The following is a 26,527-nucleotide window of genomic DNA, read 5'->3' as shown; positions in this document are numbered from 1 at the left end:
CAACATGTAAGAAAGAAAAGCAGATTTTAAAGATGCCCTCTGGGGAAACATGTCATTTAAGGTCATAAAAAGCTCCAGAAGGCTGTTTTCCTAGTGTTCAGACTGTTTTATAGACACAACGATTTACTTCGAAGTATTACAGAAACCGTCACCTGCATCTCACCCTATGCCTACGCCTGCACTCCTGAGTTTTTTTTTAGAGTGAAGTGAGCAACAAGGCCAATTCTTTTTATTTTTTAAAGATTTATTTATTTCTGCATACAAGAGTTGGGGTACAGGTCAGAGGTACTACGGTTGAGAGGATTCACCATAAACAGTGGGAGCAGACAGGCAGACTGATGAAGTACACTGCTGAGGGGGGCAGCGGGTAAGATAGGAGAGGTCTGTGCCAAGTGAGTTAGGTTCCTTCCTGGCCAGGAATTGAACTCTAGCTGCACTGGCTGTGGACAGCCAGTGCTGCATTTTAACCCAATGCACCACCAGGGAGGGCCCCCTGAATGACAGTTTTTTCTCTAACATCAATTTAAAAGTATTAAATATCTTTTAGATAACAGAGATTTGTAAAATAATACAAAGTGGCAGAGCTTCACTGAGTCTTTAAAACACTAAAGTCATCTCACTGAATAAAGAAAAATCTTGTATGCCAGTTAGTTGTATATGTCTGTCCTCTGACGCCTCTTAAGCTATGTGCCAGAACAAAATGAAAAAAAAAGCAAAATGTAGCTATAAAGCAATTTATCACTTCAAATATACTAAAAACTATATAGAAGCCACAAAAGCGTCTATATACTGTAGGAAAATGACTTCCCAGAATATTGATTATCTATCTTTTATTTCAAAAACAAATCTTACCAGAATGCTTTAACTTTCAAACGTGACCCTGAGTCTATTTAAACAGAAATTTGAAAAATTATTTTATGAGCACCTGTGATATGCCACATATGTATACTACACATATACACACATATACTCTATTCCACACCCACCAGTGCTATGGAGTCTTTGTAGGTAATAGCTACATTGAGACATAATTCACAAACCATCACATTCTTTTTTCTTTTTTTAAAGAATACTTTTTTTGGGGTATACTCACAGAGCTATGCAACTTTCATCACTATCAAATTTTAGGAAACTTCTCAGTACCTCTAAATGAAATCTGACAAGATTAGCAGTCACTTTCTACTGCCTGTTCTTTGATTTGTTTATTCTGGATACATCATATAAAAGAAATACAAAATGTGATCTTTTTGTTGATTGATTTCTTCAACTTAGTATGTTTTTGAGGTTTGTCTATGTTATAGCATAGACATACATTATTTTTCAAATTCTACTAAAATCTTACAAACTCAGCATATTAACTTCTGTTTTTGAGCTAAGGAAATAGGTTAAATGTTCTCTTCGCAAAAGAGAAGTATTTAAATCTAGGCCTCTGTCTCTATAGAACAACCATCTCTACCATATCAATACCTGTTCTCCAAATGCCTTAGAATTCAGCACAAAATGTATAAATTAAAAAATACAATGCCAGTGGTATGCCAGTGTTAACAAAATAATCTTACTGTTTTCTATATTCACCCAAGATGCTTTTCAGTTCAAGGGCAGGGAAACTGGTCTATTCTGACGAGCTCCCAAGATAACACCACTACTTCTGAAATTGTGAGCACAACCCATACCCAACAGAAGACTGTGGCAAACAGGTAGAGACATCTCAGACCAGAGTATAGTTTAGAAAGACACTCAAGTAAAAAAACATAACAATGAACAGAACCAGCTTTTAGTTCATCTGCTGTTCCCTAGGCAGCTGAAGGGGGAAGTCCACTCACTGAGTTACTCCACATTCTGGCTCAGAACTCTATTTGCTAAATATGAATTACCAAGTCCAGTAGCCAGTACCTTTATCCTTAGCCAACCAATTCTCATGATCCATTTACCTTCTTGCCTCCAATGTATCCTCCAGAAGCACCAAAGCTCTTGGTGAATGTTCCCATCATAACGTCCACATCCTCGGGATCCAGGCCAAAGTACTCCACAACACCTCGACCAGTAGGGCCCAAAGCCCCAATGCTGTGCGCTTCATCTAGGTACAAGTAGGCCTTGTATTTCTTCTTTAGGGCAATCACTTCAGGAAGACGAACAATTGACCCCTCCATGCTAGCAAAACAGGGTAAAAAACATATACTGAGTCTTTGTAACTCTCAAAATTAGAAGTTGTCCACTATATTATTATTGCTTTTTAAAGTCTTTGTCTTTTAAATGTTCTAACAACCCTGCTGTGGTTTCAAACTGGCAAAGTTACATGATGCCATGGTTACACAGATGTCTAGGACAAAGGAGATTTGGATCTTTTAAATAAGCACCAGAACATGACTGATCTTAATTCTCCAGACAAAGATAAAGGTTACAGTAGCAGATTGTTATAAAGCTTAATTACAGTCAACATGAGACTGTGTCATATTGTATATATGATTAAAATTATCAAAATATCTCCTCAGGTTAAATGATGTGTCATTTGTCTTGACATATTAGAAAATAAATGACATGTCTTGTTCCTATATGTAAATTCCCTCTACATTTACATTTTTACAAAATATAGAAAATTAAAAGGCCCAAACAGGAGTATTTGGAGTCCATGTAACATGATGAAAAGATGAGGGCACAATTCTTCTGTTCTAGTGTTAATTCTGCTTCCAGGTATTTTAACAAGTGATAAACAATATTTCTTTAGTTTCCAAGAATCCAGGGTCCCTCCAAGCTGAAGAATTCTTACTCCATGGGGCCAAATCACAAAGGTAAGAATAATAAATCAGCATTACCTATATATTCCCTCCACAAGGATTAAAATTTTCTTCCAGGGCCTCCGTGTCCGAGGTTGACCATAAACAATGGCATCTTTCAATAACTTCTCTAAACTCTGCATATCTATAGCACACAAGAAAAGAATCTCAGCACAAAGAACTTTCTTCTTTCCTAAATTTATTCTAAAAATGTAAGTACGTGTTTGCATTTTCCTGAAGAAATAAGTACTTCTTCTGGAAGTATGTCTTAGAGAAGAACATTAACATTATCTGAGCAGAAGAAGACAGTATATGATGGGTGAGCTACCTCTATCTTGAACTGATATTTCATTTAAAAGGTAACAAATGCTTAAAACTATAGAATCTCTACTAAACGATGATGACACTACTGATTTAGTTGGTTATGAAGCTTCTGAAATGACCAAGTTTCATGTAAAATATCTTGTCATTCAGGTAGCATTTTGCATATTTATAAACCAAATACATAAAGAAAACCAAATATTACAAATATGTATACCACATGAAAGGCGCGTAAGGGAGGTTCTCCAAGTATGACTTCCTTGCACTTAGAATGTGTTTGATAAGAGCCTGTTTAATAGCTGTATCTTGGCAGTGGATTAAAAATATACCAGTTTGGGCATGCTGGAATCCATGTTGAATTTGTTCCATGTTTGACATAATCATCATAATCATCTACCTTTACACAAGATTTTTTAATCATATACCCACTCACTCTGCAGTACCAAGACACTATCACACTACCCCTTCAAGCCACAAAAACCAAGTTCTATGGTTCTTTCCATTGATCCATCAGGAGTTAATAAACCTAGGAAAAAATTTCAAGTACTAACATAAATGACGAGAATCACTTAGTTGTTAGACAAATGCTTTGACGGCCACTGTTAAACACCACTGTAGACGTCACACTTAAAATATTTGCCCTCAAATAATGCCCTGGAGGTTACTGAACAGCAGTGGAGAACACCCTATCGTAAAATCTGGTTTTATATTCTTTACTGCTCATCACTGAAGGAGGAGTTTACAAAGATACACAATATTCTCTTCTCATAAATACGGTCTTTGGTAGAAAAGAGAAATAAGGTAATAAAAACATTACAAACACAGTAACATAGCCAAAGGTTGTTGTCACTGGGTTTACACCCACAGCTATTTATAATAAAAACAGTGGCCTGCTACCTAACCCAAAGACAGGAGATGTCCTCTGCTGAAGTAAACACGTCTGATCTGAAGATGCTAATCCTGCCTCAGAGGGCAACGGTGGCAATCAGCAGGAAACAAGTAAAAATGCACCCATTGTTTTGGTTTCCCCTGTGCGTGTATACACATATATACACATATACATAGACACACACACACACATAAAGGAAGGGAAAAATATTGATTCACATTCTTAGATGAAAGGAAGTATCTTCAGTAGAATGTGCTTGACAATATTATCTATATACTTGGCGGGAAAAAAATTCATTCTCTCTCATACTACCCTCCACAAGTGTCATGAAAATTAAAGGTTTAAATTAAAAATACACCACAAAGCTATTAGGAGAAAGTGAGAATAACCTTATAATCTTAGAATGGAAGGGCACTACGCAAAATCCAAAAGACAGATTTCAAAAAGTATTTGAATAAGTTCACACAGAAGACACTACATACAAAGTTAAAAGTAAATCTTAAAATATTGCAACATAAAAGAAAGAATAATTACTATAAGGGATCCTTAGTAAGTTAAAAAAAAACCCTGAAAATGGCTAATTTACAAAGTGAAAAATACAAATATATTAACTGTATGTAAAAAGTAACTCAACACCTAATAATCAAATAAATAAAAGTTACTTGCTATTTGCTTATTAGAAAACACTTAATATAATTCAAAATAGTCTGTTGGCCAGCTAGTAAAAACAGTCATGTTGTTAAGCAAAAATATGTACTAAGCTTAAATACAATTTGGAAAAATATAAAAAACCTTTAGCTATTTCACCAGGCATTCTGAGACTCATAGGAATTTATCTTAACGCACTCTCAGATCACTGAGCAAAAATGACTGGAGTTAATACTCCTTGTAGAAGAAAATTTCAGAAACAACCTCAGTGACCAATCTGTGGGCTGGACTGAATCAGGGTACATCCAGTCACTAGCTTGCCACTCTCCCACAAACTGCCAAGCAATATCCATCATGTGATGTTAAAAAGAAAATAACATGTTACACAAGTGTTTAATAAATCCATTTACATAAAAGAATAGTTTTATTCTCATTGCAAGACATTTTAGACAAGACAAAGATAAAAAGGAGAAAATGACTGCCATTCACAAACCTTCCATCCAGAGGTACACACCTAACAAAGGTGCAGAAGAATATTCTAGACTTTGGTCTGCACATGTTCACAAGTGGGAGGAAGATTGGAGCAATCTTTGATAGAAGCTTGGTAATCTTTCCTCCCTACATGAGAGTATTCTAATTACAAGACTTACACATTTTGTTGTAAAGGGTTATTTTAGAAATACACAAAGATATTCCCATTTAGAGAGAAAGTTTTGGCTTAGAACCAACTTTCTCTATCCTTCTATAACATCTGTTAACACAATTATTTCAGCTGTTCACTGTATCATAACAGCTGGTTTATTCATTAACCAGCAAGAGATCCTTGCAATCAGAGATCCTACTTTATTTACCTCCAGTGTTGTGGCAAGATAACACCATAGTCATTATTAATGTATACTGAAAAAGTGACTTATAAACCAGGGAGAAAGTCAAATAAAAAGAGAATGTTATATACTCAGCCAAAAGGCTTCCACATTTATCTTTATTCTAATAGGGAAGACAGTTAATTCTTAAAAGACTGAGCCAGAGTGATACCTCAGTTTCATTTATGTTTCCTATTATTAATGAAACTAATGTCACTACTGCTGCTGACCTAAAGAATGCTTAATACTTAGGCTGGCAGTGAATCCTACCACAAACTCACTGTTGTGCTTGAAGACCCGAATGGTTGCTCCAGAGAGTCTGGCTCCTAGCACCAGTGATGCATGATTCAGTTCATCACTCAGAATCAGGCAACCCTGCAAAATCACAAGCACAGGAAGATAAGTGGGGAGGACAGTTGAGGAAATTATAAAATTCTAAAAATCATTAGTAATTACATTTATTAAGGAAAGCTTGCACAAACCCCAACACTATCAATTTCCTAAGAAAAATACATTATGTATTTTTTATTAATAGGACAAAGTGTTTTGGGAAGAAGACAGCCAAGGAAGTTAACGCCTATGGAAATAATGTATTTTTCTAAATCTTTTCTTTTCCCTTGATGGAGTGTAGGCCTCCATTTTTGTACTTAAAAATCACTGAACAGGCCCTCCCTGGTGGCGCAGCGGGTTAAAGCACAGCACTGAGAATCTAAAGCCGCTTCTGCATGAGTTCGATTCCCGCCTGCCCCGGAGGTGACCACATGGCGTGGCAGACCTCTCCTGACCCGCCCGCTGCTCCCCTCAGCAGTGTACTTCTTCGATCTGCCTGTTCTGCTCCCCACTCTGTCTCTGGTGAATCCTCTCACCCTCCGCGTCTCTGGCCTGTACCCCAGTTCTGTATGTACAAATAAATAAATCTTAAAAAAAAAAAAAAATTAAAAAAAAATCACTGAACAAGCTTTACTTTAACTTGTAAACATAAGTTTCTGCTAAGGCAATAAGAAAACACTTAAATTCTTGGTTTCTATTTCTACCCCTTCTTATTCTTTTGTATCTCATAAAGCCTTCAATCTGTATGATCAGAAATCAGAAGCAGTTTTCTCTCTGTCAACAACAACCTCAAAATGGTCAGTTAGATGAAAAACAGGAAATAAATGACAAGCTCTCACAAGAATATAAGAGAAGGTAAGTAGACACATAGATATGCCATTTATTACAAAATATCCTTAGAAGGACACTTAAACTTACAAAAAGTTATCTATCTGAAACTTTTACTGTGCAAAGTTTTTATTATTTAGATTATTAAAAGATTACTTTCCCATTTTTTAGTGAGGTAACATTAGGTTTTATTAGTTTCTCTTCTCAGCAACTGTATGCTTCACACCATATCTACCTCCAAATTAGACATGTTTCTAACATAGCCCTCCAATAAAATGAATCAAGGCTCAAGAGAACTGGTTGCCCCTAAGGCTAGGATTGGGAAAAAAGAACCTGGAGTATCTTGTTATGCTACAAAGAAAGTGCTTTTAAGAAAAGGACAGGTATATGCATATTTAGCCCACTTGAAAGATCTCCCAGTGGCCAATATTGGAACACCTAGCAACAAAATAAAAAGTAATCATGAGTCTAGACTGATATAAACAAGGGAAAAGTAACAACTCTTCCCTTCCATAAAATTCCTATTAAGAAGCATATATGGAAGAAGAAAAGCAGAAAAATCACCAAAACACCAAGTTAACAACTGCCACAGCCAAGACCCACAACTGTTAAAGTCAGTGGAGAGAAGTTTCTATCTCTACCGTAATACTTGGCAAACAAGAAGGGAGTAAGTATATAGTATAAAATCCTAACTGAAACTTACCAGGTGATCAAAGTTAACATCACCAAAAATACTGATCAAAATCATGTAATCTGTGATGGACCTGAGGACATGTGACCTCTGTGTCAGCCTTCTCAGTAATGCATGATCTTAATCAAATCATGACAAAACAGCAGACAAGCCCAAATCAAGACATCCTGCAAAGTAAGTGACCAGTGCTGTGTCCAAGAGCATGAAAGACAAAGACAGGAACTGTCACACAGTGGAGCAGATGAGGAGGGAGACAACAAAGTTTATGCAGGTTCTTGACTACATCCTGAATAGAAAGATGGCATCAGTGGAAAGACTGGCAAAACTGAAAAAGTTCTGTACATGAAAGGCCATGTTAAGTTTGCCAAATGTTCCTATGTTATATGAGCTGTTAACATAAAGCTCTTCTGCAACTCTCTTCTGTAAGTTTCACTATATCTTGGGGGGTGCGGGGGAGAGCATTATAATTGAAAAAGTGAAAGAAACTGGGAAAAAACAGAGATTATTAGCTTTCTCTTCTGCAAATCGCCAGGTCATTTACTTGCCACTGCTAGCATTCCACTATACCTGAAAAGACCTCCCCTTTCCTTCCACACCCAATTTTATTTTCTTCTCTTTCTAGGTAAAGTATTTTTTTCCTGCAAAACTTGCAATGTAATTTTGTTCTTGTTCATCACGTCCTTCTGACTCAGTTCTAGCCAAAATTTCTATATTTCAATCTGTTTTTTCTTCTAATCTACATTAGTTTCTATTATATCCTTGGTTAAAAATTAAAAAATTGGCCCTCCCTAGTGGCCCAGCAGGTTGGAACACAGCATTTGAAGCTGGCCATGGTGGCCTCAGTGCGAGTTTGATCCTGCGCCCTGGAGGTGACCCACATGGCTCACCAGACCTCTCCTGACCTGACCACTGCTCATATTAGCAGTGCATTTTGTGGATCTGCATGTTCTGCTCCCCACTTTAGCTCTAGTGAATTCTTTCACGGCTCCTGCACCTCTGGCCTATACCCCAGTTCTGTACGCATAAATAAAGCCTTTTATTTTTTTTAAAGTGAGTCCTTCATTATAAAAAAAATTAAAAATTAAATGTCAGCAATTAAAGGGGCCTCCCTGGTGGCACAAGGGTTAAATACAGTGCCATCTAGCTATCACCAGCTATACAGCATGAGTCTGATTCCCAGCCAACCAGGGAGCTGACCCACATGGCGCAGCAGACCTCTCCTGTCTCCCCGCTACTCCCCTCAGCAGTGTGTTTTCAGCAGATCTATCTGTTCCACTAATTACTCTCATGAATCCTCTCATGCCCCACATCTTGGGCCTATACCCCAGCTCTTGTGTATCTATACATAAATACATACATACATAAATCTTTTTTTTTTTAAAGTGTCAGCAATTAATACCTAAGAACTTAATAGGCTTCAGGCATTATATTAAAATAGGCTTTAAATGCATTATTACTTTTTTTTGAGGTTTTATTTTTTATTTTTATAATATAATAGTTTATTTTTACATCATTTTGTACATTTTTGTTTTTTAAATCTCAATTGTAAGCTCTGTAGGGTCACCCATGTGCCATCACCATAGTCCCATGCACTTCTCTCTCCCCCCTGTTTTTGATCCCATTCCCCACTCCACCCCCACAAAATATCTCTGGTATATGGCTGCTCATTATTCTTATTATTTTCTTGCGTGGTCCATTATACTCCTGCTAACACATCATTACTTTTAATTCTCACAACAGAATCTACGAGGTAGGTATGTTATGACACATAAGGAAACTTGCTTAGGGTTCCAAGTCTTGTTCAAAGTCACAAGCATAGTATGTGACATTCACACAGCATTTGCTTCCAAAATTTAAGTTCTTAATACACTGTCTTTAAGCTGAATAATCAGCCAAATCAAACAGAAATTTAGTATATTAAATATTGAAACTAAATTATTTGCAATCTTTAATGGGTTAAATTATATTTAATAATATTTCAACTATAATGTTTAGAATTTGGAATAAATACTTAAGGCTGTATTTCCCATGTTTGTCTACAAGAAATCTAATTCTAGACATGATTCTTAGAATCTGTGAGCCTAGCAGAGAAATGCAGGATGAGATTATTTTACATAATAGTGTAAGATATTTTAAGAAATTCCAGTAAGAATATCAGATTTATACTGCAAAATGCAAGACAAAAAGTCCTGAACTGAAGTCAAAGACCATTCATTCACATCTTTCCTCATCCATTGTATCGAAATTGTTCCATTGATGGCCATCACGTTGTTTTTACTCCTTACTATCCTCATTTTGTCTGTAGGATGTACAAAGATGAAGCCCACTTATCTGGGATTTTTTTCTCTTCTATCCTGAGCAGTCTGAGAAGAGATTTATTAAATTTTACTCACTTTTTCAAGAACCAGTTCTGATTTTACTTATTTTTTTCTACTGTTTTATTTTCTAATTCACTGATTTCTGCAGTTACCTTTATAATATCCTACCTTTTTTGAAATCTTTGGGTTTAATTTTCTTCTGCTTTTCTACATTTTTAAGGTAGAAGTTTTTTTCCTCTTCCTTTAAATTGTCTTTAAGGTAGAAGTTTAAGTCTGATTTAAACTTCTTTTTCCTAACATAAGTACTTGGAGTTATATATTTCCATCTGAACATTGTTTTAACTTCACCATTTAAACTGTAATTTATAACATTTCCATTTAGTTAAAAATATTTTCATATGTGGAATAGAGAGAAACTGAACAAAGGGTAAGAAAACTAAGACAGAAAAAAAATTCTATTTTTCTTTTCTTATTTGATTCACAGGTATTTAGAAGTGTGTGGTTTAATTTTCAAATATCTGAGGATCTTCCAGGTATCTTTGGGTTACTAATTTCTAGTTCAACATCATTATGGTCGGCAAACATACTTTGAATAGCTTAAAATTTTTTATATTTGTTAAGACATACCTAATGGCCAGAAAACAGTCTATCTTAGTAAATAGCCCACTGTTGAAAGGTTTTATAAATGCTATAATTAGGTCAAATTGGTTGAGATTTTTAACTGTTATATACATCCTCACAGATTTTCTAATTCTATTAGTTACTGAGAGAGAGGTGTTGAGCTCTCTAAGTCTGTGTTTGTCTATTTCTCCTTTTCCTTTCAGCTTCATTAATTTCTTGCTTATGTACTTACTGCTATCATATTGATTCTCTTATTGATGCCTATACATTTGAAATTATGGGTTTTCTTCAAGTTTTACTGATTTGCCACCAGCTTACTTAAATATTTAGTTTGGGAGCACAACTTCACACCTGTGTTTGTTACATACTTCTCCTCCTCCATCAACTATCTCTTTTTCCCCTCCCTCCCATCCCTTCTTGTAACTCGTATAGTTTTTACAGTCTTAGAACTGTTCTGGTTTCTTTGCCAGCTTGCTTTCTTTAGTTAGTTATATTCTGCAAATGAATGAGACCATATGGTAATTGTCTTTCACTTTCTGACTTATTTCATAAGCACCTTAAAAATCCATCCATTTTATGGTTTCACTCATAGCAGGAGTATAATGGACCAGGCGAGAAAATAAACAAAAATAATGAACAACCATATACCAGAGACATTCTGTGGAGGTGGAGTGGGGAATGGGATCAAAAACAGGGGGCATGGGGGGGGGGGGGGGGAGATTGCACGGGACTATGGTGGTGGCACAGGGGTGATTTGGTGATGGGAAACCCACGGGGATTACAATTGAGATGGGAAAAAAAATGTGCAAAATGATGTAAAAATAAACTTTTTAATAAAAAAAAAAGAAAAGAAAAAAATCCATCCATTTTGTCCCCAAAGTGTTAATGAATGTAACTCTTTCATCATTATGCAACAATGTTCCCCTTCATCTCTAAAAGTATTTCTTGCTGCTAGTTGCATGTTGTATCTCTTTCAAACCTTTTACTTTTAACCTGTGTCTTTAATTTTATCTGACAATCTGTTTTTTTAATTGGAATGTATATAAACCAATTTATTTAATGTCATGTAACATAAGTCGGTTTAATATTCTCTCCTGCTTTGGTTTCCATTTGCTCCATCTGGTTCTTGAAAAATTATACATTTTTTAACTGAAAAGTACTGTACAGTTAACCTAGTTCACATTTTCTGATGCTCAGAAAAGTTGTGACATGCTCACTGTCACAGCTGACTATATTGCCAATGAAAAACTCAAGTCTTCTAACTTATTAGTCCTCTGATTTTTCAACATACTCTTGCTAGCAATTTATGCTAAAATAAGAATAACCTTGAGAATTTTGTCAAGTTGCTAGTGCCAATTTGCAAAAATGTAACTTACAAAGTGTCTTTTTTCTATCCTTTCTACACAAGCTATACCTTCAGAAAATAAAGTTATGTGTGTATGTGTGTACTTTGTCCACTATCTCTGTGTAACATATCTTACAGCAAGGACAAGTATTAAGGTACCTCCATATTTTCATGTTTCCGAAAAGCCACCTATTAAAATTACTTTCTCAACTAAATATTCTTTCTCTTATAAGTTTGACCTTTTTTTTTTGAGGTATTTATTAAGATCCCATCAAAATCACATGAAATTAAGGAAGCAAGAATCATCTAATAGAAAAAGATGAAGATTCTATCAAGGGTGCTTCAGATGTTCTATCTCTATAGGTCATACTTATCCAAAAGTTTGTGCTAGGAATATCTCTGGACCAACAATCTCTACTCTATAGTTGACATAGCTGCTGGCTTGCTCTGCATGCTTACCAAATAAACCAAAATAGATACATACATATGAGGAAGTTGTCATAAATGAAAAGCAGGTCTTACTTTGCCAACAAGAGCAGGAATGTTCATTGAATTTGTTGCAAATCCCATGCCGTATGCCATAGCAGCTTCCACCCCCAAGAACCGTGCCACAAGCTTCTCTAGTTCTTCATGTTTGTCCAGGTTTCCTGAGTGAAGAAGTTAAGAGTCAATACTACCAAATTCCAAGTATAAGAATTACTCAATACTTTATATATAAAGTAAAATCATAGCCTCTGTTATAATCTTTTTAGAGTGAGGTGTCAGTATTATGAAGAGTGTTCATAACACAGTAGCTGACTAAATGCAAATTCAGCACACGTGATGGAACTTCTGTAAAGAGGGTAGCCAACAATTTCTCCCAAACCAATTAGGAGAATATCAGCTGTTAGGCCTAGCCTTAAGAAAACTGGTAATAAGTGCTTTTCTTTGTTTTCTTAAAGATTTATTTATTTATTCATACAAAACTGGGGTACAGACCAGAGGTGTATGGAGGTGGGGGTGCGAGGATTCACTAGAGACAGAGTGGAAAGCAGAACAGGCAGAATGACTGAAATACACTGCAGAGGGAAGCAGCGGGCAGGTCAGGAGAGGTCTGCTGTACTATGTGGGTCAGCTCCATGGCCGGGGATAGAACTAGTGCTGCAGTGGCTGCAACAGCTTCATAGTGCTGAGCTTTAAACCATTGTGCCACCAGGGAGGGCCCTAGCACAGCAGACCTCTACACTTTTAAAGTATTTTTATACTTTAAAGTTTACTGCCACACACAAAGCTAGCTAGTCTGTGGAGACGGGCTATGCAGGAAATGAGAGTATCAACAGGAGGAAGGGAGCAGAGATGTGGGCAGCATTCGGCTGACCCCACTCACCCCAGCAAGTTTCCAAGCATATGTAAAGTTATCTTGGATACTCTATCTTCATTCATTATGACCCATACAATACCACATGGTACTGAGATAAGTATCAAACCTTTCCCAAAGTACAAAATTACAAACAAATAAATATGGTTCTATTTTGCATGGCTAATTTGTGGAGTGGTCTGCCCACATCTCTGCTTCCTTCCTCCTGTTGCTAGTCTCGTTTCCTGCAGAGCCTGTCTCCACATGTCTTTATAACAGACTAACAGCACCTTCCCTCACTGAACACCACTGATGAGTGAGTAGAGAGAAAGACGCTAAAAAGGACTGGTGAACTTGGATGCTATGTGTCTTTAAAGCTTAGGCAAGGCATTTAACCTCTATGGATCTCCTCTTCTTATTTGCTAAACACCAAAAATAGTAATTGTTCATGACACTGTGGTGAAGGTCAATAGAAATAATGTATTCAAGTACTTTATAAAACATAAATTTGTAAGATTACTATGTGTCAAAGTGCAGAGTGCTTCCCTGAGTGAGAATGACAAGCTTAAGGCCACAGGATATAATAATGAATTACTGCTTTAATTTACTAAGTTTTGAAGTTGGCTTATAACTTCTAGTTATTAGTTCTCAGGAATAAACAAGGAGGGAATTTTAAATCTTTCTTTGAACTATAATGAATCGTTTTATAGAAATCTGTTAAGCTTTACATTTTACTGATATCTGAATAAAGAGTTAACATTTATTGAATATTTACTGTATTTCCAGCACTTTGCAGGTATTATTTAATTCTTGAAATAACTGTGTATGTTGGGAATTATTAGCCCCAATTTATCTGCATGGAAACAAATTAACTCTCATATGCCCAGAGGCTCTATACTAGAGGTACACTAACACACCTCACATGCAAAGTCAACTAAGTCAACGTTAAAGTGTTAAAGTTAAAAATGAAACAAATACTCTGGATTAAAAAGATGTGGTACATATATACAATGGAATATTACTCAGCAACCAAAAAAGAGAAACACATGTCTTTTGCAGCAACTTGGATGGAGCTGGAAAAGATCATGTTTAGTGAGATAAGCCAGAAAGATAAAGAAAAATACTGGATGGTTTCACTCATAGCAGGAGTATAATGGACCAGGCGAGAAAATAACAAGAATAATGAACAGTCATATACCAGAGACATTTTGATTTTGTGGGGGTGGAGTGAGGAATGGGATCAAAAACGGGGGGTGGGGGGGAGAAGGGAAGTGCACGGGTGGCATGGTGATGGGAAACCCATGGGGATTACAATTGAGGTGGGAAAAAAATGTACAAAATGATGTAAAAATAAACTGTTATAAAATAAAATTTAAAAAAATAATGCTAAAAAAAATGAAACAAATACTTACGGAACTTCTCTAGACCTAAGTCTATATGTGTAACGTAATGGAAAGTATGAAGAAAGCGTAAAAATCATCCATCACTTCAGAAAAACAAAGCATTCTTGACCTGAGCTAACTTATTCAGCAAAGTGTGCATCCAGATGCTTAACATTCTAAGGCAAAGAGCATCAGCTGGTCAAATGCAGCTGTTCTTACCAATCTCCTGCCGAGTGCTGCACACGCCAACACCATACTCCTCTAAAACTTTAGCAGCTGCTTCTTGACACGATCCCGTATTTCGTGCAAATCCAAGATAGTTGTAGGAACCCATGTTTATAACACCTTTGATTATGTTCCCTGTGTACCTATATTTCAATATAATACAAGATTATGCAATGTATGAGCAAATCAAACACATGTAATATCAAGTATACTGATAACACAAAGAGAGCAGAGGGGAAGGTGCAAGAAGTAAAGAAAATATGATTTAACTTAAAAGAATCTCAAACTCACTAACAATAAGTGAAATGGAAATTGAAACAACACACCAATTTTCACTTACCAAAATCACAAAGATTTGAAAACTGTTTGTATCCAGTACTGACCAGTCAGTACCTTTTAAGTGGGGACAACATTGAGCAATATTTATCTATTAAAAGCTACAGATGTTCTCTGATGCAGCAAGTCCCACCACATGCATAAGGACCCATTAAGAGTCACTACATGATTGACCGAGTCCCTTCCTCAGGCACACAGACCAATGACATTCCATATGTAGAAGAAGCTCAGTAAGTCTGGATTCCTAAATGAGAACAAGAGTGCTCAAAGGCCCCACCAACCTAAGAATGACATGAAATGTGGACAAGAAATAAGTTGTGGCTGTTCTGACCCTGAGATTTAGGGTTTTTAATACAGAATGATGATGTTGCACCTCAACCTGCTAGCTACTATGTACATTTGTATACTGAAAAATACTAAGTAAGAACTATAAATAAGGAGGATGTTACTAATGTGTCAGCAAATTTAAAAAAGCAAGATGTAAAATGATTCCTATAATAGGGTCCTTTTTGTTAATCAAAAACTAATAGTGAATAATCCCAACAGATATACCTCATACATACCCTGCATGAAAACATCTGGAAGAACAATATGCAGCAACAGATAATGATTCCCTCTGGGTAGGAAGGGTTTGTGCAGGAATGGATTTATAGAGGGGTAGTTGTTAGTTGTCACAGGGGATTTTCAGTTTATTTGTATTATTTGTTTTTGTTTCTAATAACGGCAACAAAACCACAGAATACTTAAATTATCTAAACTATAAAATAAAATGTTATGGCTATTAAGATGGCTTTTAAACTATTTAATCCATTTAACATACATGTTACATACAAATATATAACATTCACTCCATTTAACATGACAAACATCCTTGAATCATTTGAGAAATCAAAATATTCAAAAAGAAATAAATTCAGATACTTGATTCTGGTAAACAGCATAATAGAGTTTTCTCTGTTTTTTAATAAGTAAAATTTTCAATTACAATCCACCACAGTTTCAAATGTAATAGAAAATGTATCTGAATTTTCAAAAACAGTAACATGCAAGGAAACTAATCATGTATTCTAATTTACTTCTATGTCTGTTTTGACAGAATACTCAATTTGCAATGTAGTGTTTTTATAAAGTGAAGAAATTCTTTTGTTGTTGTTGTCAAATCATTTCCTGGGAGGTAGTGAAACGGATAAAGGGGATCAGGGAGTTATAACATAAGCAAGCCCTGGGCTACAGTGCACAGGATTGGTTCCACAGCAGTTAAGACTGCACTGAAAAAACTGCTAACAGATGGGAAATAAACATAATGTGGTAATCACATCACATAAATGTCAAATCCTTATGATGTACACTTGAAACCAACATAATGTCTATCAATTATACTTCAATTAAAGAAAGGAAGAAACCACGACTCACTTGAATGACCAGTTGTAATCATGAGACTGCCTCTCCATGATGTCCACCCTGGCTCCAGGCACACTACAGATGGGTCGATTCCAGTTGTCTCTAATCCTCATATAGAGGTTCCTTGTATAGAAGTTTTCGAAATCCTGATACAATGACACAAAGTCCTGCCAACAAATGGTGAAATACTATAAATTTAGCTGAGTTACATTAAAATTTTTTACAACTTCCCTTTTCCTATTGCAAGAATACTTGGGAACAAAAGGCCAATTATACTGATTTGTAAAAAACATCAATTCTGTTTAAAACCATTCTTAATCAGGGCCTCCTTGTTGACAAGAGGGTTAAGTCACAACACAGTAAAGCCATCCGAAGCCACTGCAACCTGAGTTGGATCCCCAGCCAGGAGCAGACCCACATGCCCAGCAGACTTCTCCTGTCGCCCACTGCTCCCCTCAGCAGTGTACTTTAGTTGATCTGCCTATTTTGCTCCCCACACTGTCTCTCGTGAATACTCTCTACCCCCTCAACCTCTGGGCTGTACCCCAGTTCTTGTATGCATAAATAAATCTTTAAAAACTCTTAATCATAAAGGTCACTAGGTTTTGAGGGTTGATATATATATATATAAATATTTGACTATGTTAATGCATAATCAAGACCTCAAACGTTAAATGGCAGGTCTCACAAAAGTAAAAACCTACTTATACTATTCTGTCATTAAATGGTTTTTCTTTCTAATAAATTAAAGACTTCTTCCCACCCTCTCCAGTAACACATTAGGGAGAAATGCAATAAAATCATCTCTTATTCCAGTTTTAAATAAGAAAAATAATCCCAAATTGTTTCATATAATTGTATATTTTGAAGGATTAAAAATGAAACAAATAAAAAAAGAAGAACCAATAAACACAAGAAGGTAGCTTATAGAAAGTTACCGATCTTACATTTCTTTCCTTGGGTGGGAGTTTAGAATTCTTCTCAAAATAAATTACTACGATCAGGGAAATAATGTCCCCCTTCTTCCCTAGAATTTAGTTATACTGATACTTAAAACCTGTAAGAAGTAGTCATACTGCAGATGTAATGAACACAGTATTATATCCCACATGACCAGACCACATGAAATTATTCAACTCCCAAAGGAAAAAGGTAAACAAACAAAAAAAAAACCATGCTATAGCTTTACTACAGTCAGCAAACTACTGAATTTCTAGCTCTACTCTAAATCAATCTGTCAAATATACTAATCAAAAACACTCCAAGCTAATTCTCATTGTGCAAAAGATTTCAATTCTAAAGATGCAACATAAAACTTTATAAATAATCATGACCTTGTCTCCAACATGCCTATTAAAACAAGTATTACAGTAGATTAAAAACTCCTTAAAACTGGTTCTAACATTTACATTTCCTTAAGGGAAAATATTCATAAATAATGTGTCTATCACAATTGGAAATTTGTAACATAAATAGTATGAACCTTTTGACACTCTCCTCTTTCAACAGGAACTACAGGATGAAGGAAAACTGAAATCGAAATATCCAAGTTCTAATTAAGAGCTTTTCTTCATCTATTATTCATTCACCATGGAGTTATTTACAAAGAAAGTCACCTCCAAACCCTCCCTGGTGGCACAAAAGGTTAAAGCACATCATTATGGGGCTGTCTGCAGCCAACTGCAGCACGAGTTTCATCCCTGGCCAGGTTGCTGACCCACATGGTGCAGCAGACCTCTCCTGTCTTGCCTGCTGATCCCCTCAGCAGTACATCTGCCTGTTCTGCTCCCCACTCTGTCTCTGGTGAATCATCTCACTACTCTTGGATCTCTGGCCTGTACCCCAATTCTTATATGTATAAATAAATAACTTTTTTAAAAAAGAAAAAGTCACCTCCAATAAACTATATTAACTCATTTTGATATCATTTCTTTGTAATTTTTCTAAAAGTACACATTAATATTAAAGGTATTAATCCAATGACCTGGGAGAAATAATTCTACCATACACAAATTTAAACTGGCAACAAAGAACATAATTTTTTGTTCTTATTAAAGGGTAAAAAATTTAAGGATCTAATCTTACCAACCAGTAGGGTTATCAAATCTTAAGACAAAAAGGGTTGCAAGTTAGAATGATGTAGAGCCCTGGTTAAACCAGTGACATAGCTTCTTTGGTTAGGAAGGACAGGGATGGGATGCAACACCTCTTACATTGAGACTGCCAGGGTCAGGGAGCTCCACCCCTGCTACTGTTGCAGTGAAAACCCTCCCCAGAGATGGGCACAGACTTGCACAGTGAAGAAGCTGTCACAGCAAAAGCAGGTAGCACAGAAGGGTAGAAAGTTAAATTCATTTTTTAAGTGGCCAGGGTAGCAGTCAGAAGGCCTGGTAGAGAGATCTGAAGGGCAGCTAAGCAAACTCCTTTCAGCTTAGTTATGAAGTAGTAAAGGGGATGGAAAGGGATCACCATGCAGGGTTCCAGTTCTAGACAACTTTTCCAAAAATATCTCATGTACTTTAAATATTCTAAGACAAGCATTAAACTAAGTTCAGCTAAGGTTAACCTTTGCATTCATTCATTCAAGTATTTTTTATTGAACACTCAATGTATGTTCGTTTCTTTGCTAGACCTGACTATACATTAAAGAATAAAACAGTTCTCTCAGTAAGTAATGGGCAACCCACTATTCACAAGCCCCATATTCCACTTCCCAATCCTCCTCGTCCCCATCCTTATCTTTTTCCTTCTGAATTTAGTCTGACTGAAATGACTCTACTCAGTGCTTACCTAATATTCATTGCTCAGAAACTGAACAAACATTTACTGAGCAGTACTTTCCAGGCACAAAGCTAAGTACTACGGATAAAAATGAGTAAGACATAACCTCAATACTCTCAAAGATTTTAGTGCAATAGAGAGGTAGACAGACAAGACTAAAGGTAAGCTTGCCCTGAGAAAGTACCTAAAAGAAACCTGTCAATATAGAGTCAAGGTCAAACAGCCTTAAGGATGTACTCTTCATAGACACGTTTCACAAACCCTACATATTGGCATATATCCACACTAAGCAAAAAACAAGACCTATGAGACTACATTGTATATATTTGGGCCTGAAGAACTCACAGTTAAGTAACTTCTACCACTAGCCTCAAAGAAAAAAATTCAAAGTCATGTCTTGGTAAAGACCTTACAAAAGCAGTATGTGTTCATTTCAATAATTAGCCAATAACTATACAGTATACTGCTTATTATGCTTATTTGATTGGAAACTCCTAGAGGAACATCCCATATGGTTTAAAATAATAGTTACTGGCCCTCCCTGGTGGCACAACACGTAAGGATGCAGCGCTGCAAGGTAGTAGCAGCTGCTTCAGTGCAAGTTTTATCCCTGCCCCGGAGGTGACCCACATGGCGCTGCAGACATCTCCTGACCCCCTTGCTGGTCCCCTCAGCAGTGTACTTCATCGATCTGCCTGTTCTGTTCCCAGCTGTCTGGTGAACCCTCTCGCTGCCTGTGCACCTCAGGCTTGTACCCCAGTTCTGTATGCGTAAATAAATAAATCTTAAAAAAAAAAACAAACAGTTACCACCTATTTTGGTGGCCTTAAGATCACAGGGGAAAAACTGAGAGCTAAAACTTTCAAAAGTCAATTTCATAACACTTACCTGTATTTGTTAAGAGTAACTCTGCTCCAACAAGATGTCCAAATACTTTTATGTGATGACAGAGTTAATGAATAGCTGCAACAAAAGTACCCACTTACTGATTATTTCTGAATGCCTTGCCAAATGCTTTCCATATAGTTTCTCTTAAGAATATGTGCATCCTGGGCCCTTCCCGGTGGTGCAACAGGTTAAGGCACACCACTGAAGCTTGGCACAGTCGCCTCAGTGTGAGTTCAATCCCTGGCTGGGGAGGTGACCCACATGGCACAGCAGACCTCTCCTGACCCACCCACTGCTCCCCTCAGAAGTGTACTTTGTCCATCTACCTGCTCTGCTTTCCACTCTGCCTCTGGTGAATCCTCTCACCATCCCTGTACCTATGGCTAGTACCCTAGTTCTGTATGCATAAAAAAATAAATCTTTAAGTAAAAAAATATGAGCCCCTTATAGAGGATGTCACCCCTATTTCAGAAAGGCAAGTGGTTTCCCCACTAGTGGGAGAAAGAGAACTGACCCAAGTCTTAGCCCAAAGCTACAGTCTCCCATTCTCTGCCACTGCTGCTCGTCGTGAGCTCATAGTAGTCAGTACTGTGCTGTGTAAATTACTCTTTACAAAGAGCAATGAGCCCTGAGACCGCTGTACTCCTGGCCACGCCACTCCTTCCCTATGTTCTGCCAGTGGCCAGTGTGTGCACATTTCCCCCACCCCCTGAAGTGCCTATACTGTTTTGCACACACCTTTCTGATAGGATTGCAGATGTGATAATGACTCTTACCAGGGCATACAGAAGATATGGAAGGGAGTCACTGATTTGCACCACTGTAGCACGCAAGTGCCAGAAGACCTTTGTGCTAGTAGCACCGACTAGATTCCATATTCCTCTGCTTATTCACCAGCTTTGTGGCTGCAGGGCAGTTGTGACAGGGGCTCCAGAGGTCAATCCTGGTGAGATTAGATTTCTAATTTGTGTGGCTGCTTAGCTGGGTGAAGGAGGCCCTAACTTCACTGTCCTGTACTGTCCCCAGTGTCACAAATACCTGGTTCCTGGCTTCCTTGGGTAACCTACAATGCTTTTGCTTATCTCCACTGCCAAGAAAATCCAACTATTAAAAATCTCATACTGGGGCCCTCCCTGGTGGTGCAGCGGGTTAAAGCACTGCACTAAGAAGCTAAAGCCACTTCCTCATGAGTTCGATTCCCGCCTGCCCCGGAGGTGACCACATGGCGTGGCAGACCTCTCCTGACCCGCCCGCTGCTCCCCTCAGCAGTGTTCTTCGTCGATCTGCCTGTTCTGCTCCCCACTCTGTCCCTGGTGAATCCTCTCACCCTCCGCATCTCTGGCCTGTACCCCAGTTCTGTATAAATAAATAAATAAATCTTTAAAAAAAAAAAATCTCATACTGAATGCTTCAGCCAGTTCAAAAACACAAAACCAACAACAAAAAGAAAAACTCTGCCCATCTGTTCAGTGGAAACTTATGACAGTCAGCTAACAGCTGAACATGTAGCAGACTTGCAGTGTGACTAACAGGCCGTCAGAAAGAAGGATTACAAATCTACACTTTCCCAAAAGTCTCCAGATAAAACCTGAGAGTCTATGTATAAAAGGATTCTGGCCCCACAACAAAGCAACTTTCTCTGAAAAGTTGAGGAATGGCAGCCATAAGTAGAGACATGCATTCCTGCAGAAAAGTGACAGAATAGGCCTATTTACTTTGTATTCAGTTAGTCTTTCAGTTATATGTGGTATATGAGCAGAATTCCTAAGGAAATGTTTTACCTGAATTTTAGCAATGAAGGGCTAGGGCCCCCTTTCCCAAAGCCCAGTTTATTTCCCCCATGTAAAACTGGTACCAGTTGTAGTGGAGGAAAGCAATTTATTGCGAATTAATAATTTCTTTCACAATCTAAATTTAACTTACTGATCATATTATATACCTAAATTTCAAAATCTATACTATATCTAGATTAATATGCTCTTTCTTCTTTACCTCCTCATTTTATTAGGTAGAATCATATAAAATGATCCTTTTAGCAGTTTAAAAATGGTCAAATAGGGGAAACTTCAAATGATTCGATTGATGGGTTAGAATATGATAAAAATATAGCCATGAGCTTAAGATTAGAAAAACTGATATAAACAAAGTACACTATTTATAAAGGAAGACTGATAATTTGCTTACGTCAAAAGAACTGTTATCAAGTTACCATGCACAGACTGAAAGGACAAGTTACAAAGCAGTGAAGATAAAAACAGTTGTAAAATGTCCTCTAGAAAACACAGAAATTTCCTAAATACCATTAAGAAAAAAGGCAGAAACTGAGTAGGAAAAAAAAAAAAAAAACTAGCAAAGGATTTGAATACACACTTCACAAAACAGAAAATTCAAATAATCATGAGGTATTCAGCTTAACTGGAAAACGGAGAAGTTCAAATGAAAACCACAATGAATTTAAGTCATATGGAAGATAGGACTGTCAAAAATTTTAAATTCTAACTAAATTAAGTATTGGTTAGGATGTTACAAAATGAGATTCCCCCAACACAGCTGGCCACTGTATAAAGTCGTAGAACCAACCTGAACACGTGGAAAATGAAGACATGAATACTCTACACCTCGCTAATTCCAAGCGTGGAGAAATACATGTCCACATGCACAGGGAACACATACCAGTTTACAGCAGCTTTACTATTTATTGACAAAAAAGTGTGTTGCAGGCAGAATTCAATATCCATCAATATTTGAGTGGAGAAATAATCTATGATATACTCTAACAATGACATAATACATGCAGGTGAAGACATACACAACACAGCTGAACCACATGTAGAGAGCAAACATACAGTACACAAGGCAAATCCATTTACATAAAGTTCAAAAACAGGTTTAACTAAATTTTACTGTTTACACTTGCATGCACAGTGATAAAACCAGGAGGGAAAGTCAAAGCAATGGTCATACCTCAGGGCAACAGGAAAAAGGATGGCTGAGAAGGAATGTCTAGGGGACAGGCTACTTCTTTTATGTTTTCTCACTGCTTACTTATATAAACTTTGATTATATCCACATTTATTTTTTATTAAACTTTCTAGACGTAAGTTGTATATATGTGTTTACCGATTATATATAAAAGGTCATAAAATAGAATGTGCTTCAATTAAATAAATCTCAAACTCCATAAAAACCTAAGTTGCAGGAGAGCAGAGATCATTGTTACCTTTTTCCTTACATCTGGATGCACAGTGCCTAGAAGAGTCTTTGGCATATGTTAGCTATCCAGTAAATAGTAAAGACATGACCAGTATTATGAATGGTGGGAGTAACAAAAGTTTTAAGTGTTTTGAATTGAAGTGTGTGTGTGCGCAAAGAGGTGACTCAAGTTTTAGATCTAGTGAAGTTTCTTTAATTTTGAAATCTCATTTTATGGCCTCATAGGCAGCATAGAAACAGCAAGGAAGTGTCTTTCTGTCTTAAACATTAAAAACAGGAAAAAACAAACAATAGTATGGCTTCTATGAAGAGTAGGGAAAGCTGTTACTCAGCCATGATTCCAAAAAATTTAAGTCATCCTTTAATAATTTTCACAGGCTATTTCACCTAATTTTCTTCATTAAATAGAGATAAAGACAACACTGCTGGGTTATAAAATAAGTACGCCTCGATTTCTCAAACTGCCAAAAGTAGAGCTTCCATATGACTCAGCAATCCCACTTCTAGGTATCTACCCAAAAGACCCAAAAACACTGATTCAAAAAGACACCTGTACCCCCATGTTATTGCTGCTTTACTTACAATAGGAAAGACGTGGAATCAACCCAAATGCCCAAAAGTAAATGACTGGTTTAAAAAGATGTGTACAGGCCCTCCCTGATGGCGCAGTGGGTTGAAGCACTGCACTGAGAAGCTTAAGCCACTTCTGCATGAGTTCAATTCCCGCCTGCCCCGGGGGAGATCCACATGGTGTGGCAGACTTCTCCTGACCCGCCCGCTGCTCCCCAGTGAGCTTCTCCCCAATGAGCTTCGTCAATCTCTCTGTTCTGTTACCCACTCTGTCCCTGGTGAATCCTCTCACCCTCCGCATCTCTAGCCTGTACCCCAGTTCTGTATGAATAAATAAATGAATCTTTAAAAAAAAAATGTGGTACATATATACAATGGAATATTACTCAGCAAAAAGATACACACATGCCTTTTGCAGAAACATGGATAGAGCTGGAAGGAATCATGCTTAGTGAAATAATCCAGAAAGAAAAAGAAAAATACCAGATAGTTTCACTCATAGCAGGAGCATAAAGGACCAGGGTGGAGTGGGGGGAGTAATAATAATGAACAGCTATATACCAGAGACATTCTATGGGGGTGGAGTGGGAAATGGGATAAAAAATGGGGGAGAGGGCACAGGACTATGGTGATGGCAGACAGGTGAACTGGTAATGGGAAGCCCACAGGGATTACAACTGAGATGGAAAAAGGCACAAAATCACATAAAAATAAACTATAACTTAAAAAAATAAGTACTCCTTGCTGTGCCATGATTTTAGCCCTAGAATGACTATTTCAACACTTTTTCAGGTATGAGGTACTTGAGATTTACATTCTCTGAAGTTCTGAAAAGTTTGTCATGTTTCAGCTATTTCTGTAGCTTATGAGGCTATTCCATCTCTAGCAAAGACATTGCCAAAATAAAAACTGAAAATTCTGTGGACTTTTCACTATAACTCTTGTGTGCAGTGTTATATTTATTAACATCTAATGTTTTGAAATGTTCCAGTAATACTGTAGTAACTTGCAAACAACATTAGTGTGGTTTTAAAGAAAGGTCTTGAATGCCTGTGCTGAGCAGTTCCAAACTACCCTGTTCTATTCCAGAAAGTTAAGTGCCACAGAACCATTAGCTAAAGTACATTCTCTTGTGAACAATGTTAGGCTGAGTCGACTGGACCACACTGTAGAATCATGCAGTTGAATAAACTTGGTCACAGAATTTTTCAAAATAAATTTTATGTCAGGGAAAGTGTATTTTCTTTCTTTTTAAGAAAATAGTATAATAGTTTATTTTTACATAAGTTTGTACATTTTTCCATCTCAGTTGTGAAGTGTATTTTCCTTCTGATTAGAAAATCTGAGATTTGTTTAATTGGCACACACACTATATTTTTTATCTTTTTGTTGGTTACATGTAACCAATATACATACATACAACACAGATGTAGAAAGGTTAATATGGATATAATGAGGTAAATATGGATATAATGAATAAGGTGAATGTATAAAATATAAAGTCTCTGAGTTAGTGAAAAATGCTAATGGAAGCAAAAATCAAACAAAGACGGAGGATGTAAAATGTTTGAGCCATGCTAAAATTTAGCAGGTTGGCTAGGGTAGAAAAGAGAAGGAAAAATGAGGGAAATAACTATCCTTGGGACTATCTTGAAAAAGGGCTTGCTTGGCAGGTGAACGGCAAGAGCACTAGCAGCTTTGGAGTAAAATGCTCCTGACGCTTACGTGGTGCTATCAAGTGGGCAGCCAGTTACACGTGACTAGAGTTCAATGAGGAGTGCACGGTAGACACACAAATTTGGGACTTAGCAGCATACAGAAGGCACTGAAAGTCGTGACATCAGATGAAATCACCCAGTCTCAAGTACAAATGAGAACAGAAGAAGTCAAAGGATAAAAATGAGGACACAGTCACATCACCATTTAGAAGCTAGCAGATGAAGAAGACCCAGCAAAAGAGAAGAAAATGGCCAAAAAGGCAGGGGGAGAAACAGACAATATCAATGTCCTGGAAACTAAAGTGAACAAAGATGCTTTATGATGTGTCAGTGCCAAGTGAGCTAAAGAATGAGAAAGAGCAATTAGACTCTACAACAGGAGTGTTTTGGTGACCCTAAGAACACTCATGTTAGTTGAATAGTGAGGGCCAAAACCTAACTAGTCTGGGTTTAGCTGAGTGGAAAAGAAACCAGAAACGACTATGTCAGTATTCTCCACTAAAGGGAAGAATGGAGCAGTAAGCAGACAAAGAAGGGCCGAGGGAGAAGGTTTTTTTGAAGATGAGATAGTCTGTCTATGACACTGGGAGTGATGTAGCAGAGAAGGCCAAATGGCAAAGCTGACTCACCCAAATCCTGATGATCAAAAACAGATGTTCAGTAGACAGGACTAGAGTGTGGCCAGTCACCACATGGTGCCTCTAATGAGCTCCACTGCTTGAACCAGATTAAGTTGAGCAGAAAACTTTTTTTCACAATTTCAGTTTTTTACCATTAAAGTAATCAGGGTATTTTAAAATGCATCAGTGAGACATGCAAATAAAACCAAAATATAGCTTTAAATATAAGGGAACTTCAAGATAGTTCCCTAAACTTGGATCTAAAAACTGATTTAAGGGCTTATCTCAGGGATCCACTTGTTCTATCATTTCTTTAACGTAAAATTTCCATTTTGATAACTTAACACCTCCACATACTCAATTTGATCTTGGACTGTCTTAGGCTACCAGACAGTTCACTGGTTCTTTAGACTTTTACATTCTCATTTA

General features: G+C 37.0%; 1 protein-coding gene across 1 annotated transcript in view; it reads right to left on the bottom strand.

Annotated features, from left to right (window-relative positions):
* Positions 1 to 26,527, bottom strand: part of SPTLC2 (serine palmitoyltransferase, long chain base subunit 2) — a 95,526-nt gene that overhangs the window by 39,787 nt on the left and 29,212 nt on the right. The window contains exons 3-8 of the mRNA XM_012724636.1: positions 16,321 to 16,475; positions 14,566 to 14,714; positions 12,151 to 12,275; positions 5,777 to 5,870; positions 2,814 to 2,919; positions 1,932 to 2,151 (exon numbers count right to left, since the gene is read on the bottom strand). Of these exons, the coding sequence (XP_012580090.1) occupies positions 1,932 to 2,151; positions 2,814 to 2,919; positions 5,777 to 5,870; positions 12,151 to 12,275; positions 14,566 to 14,714; positions 16,321 to 16,475 (849 nt within the window). The remainder of the gene's footprint in view (positions 1 to 1,931; positions 2,152 to 2,813; positions 2,920 to 5,776; positions 5,871 to 12,150; positions 12,276 to 14,565; positions 14,715 to 16,320; positions 16,476 to 26,527) is intronic.

The sequence above is a fragment of the Condylura cristata genome, unplaced genomic scaffold (genome assembly GCF_000260355.1).
Source record: "Condylura cristata isolate star-nosed mole 26May11 unplaced genomic scaffold, ConCri1.0 scaffold00013, whole genome shotgun sequence".
NCBI lineage: Eukaryota > Metazoa > Chordata > Mammalia > Eulipotyphla > Talpidae > Condylura > Condylura cristata.
The sequence above is the reverse complement of the archived record's forward strand: the minus strand, read 5'-3'. Positions and strand labels throughout refer to the sequence as shown.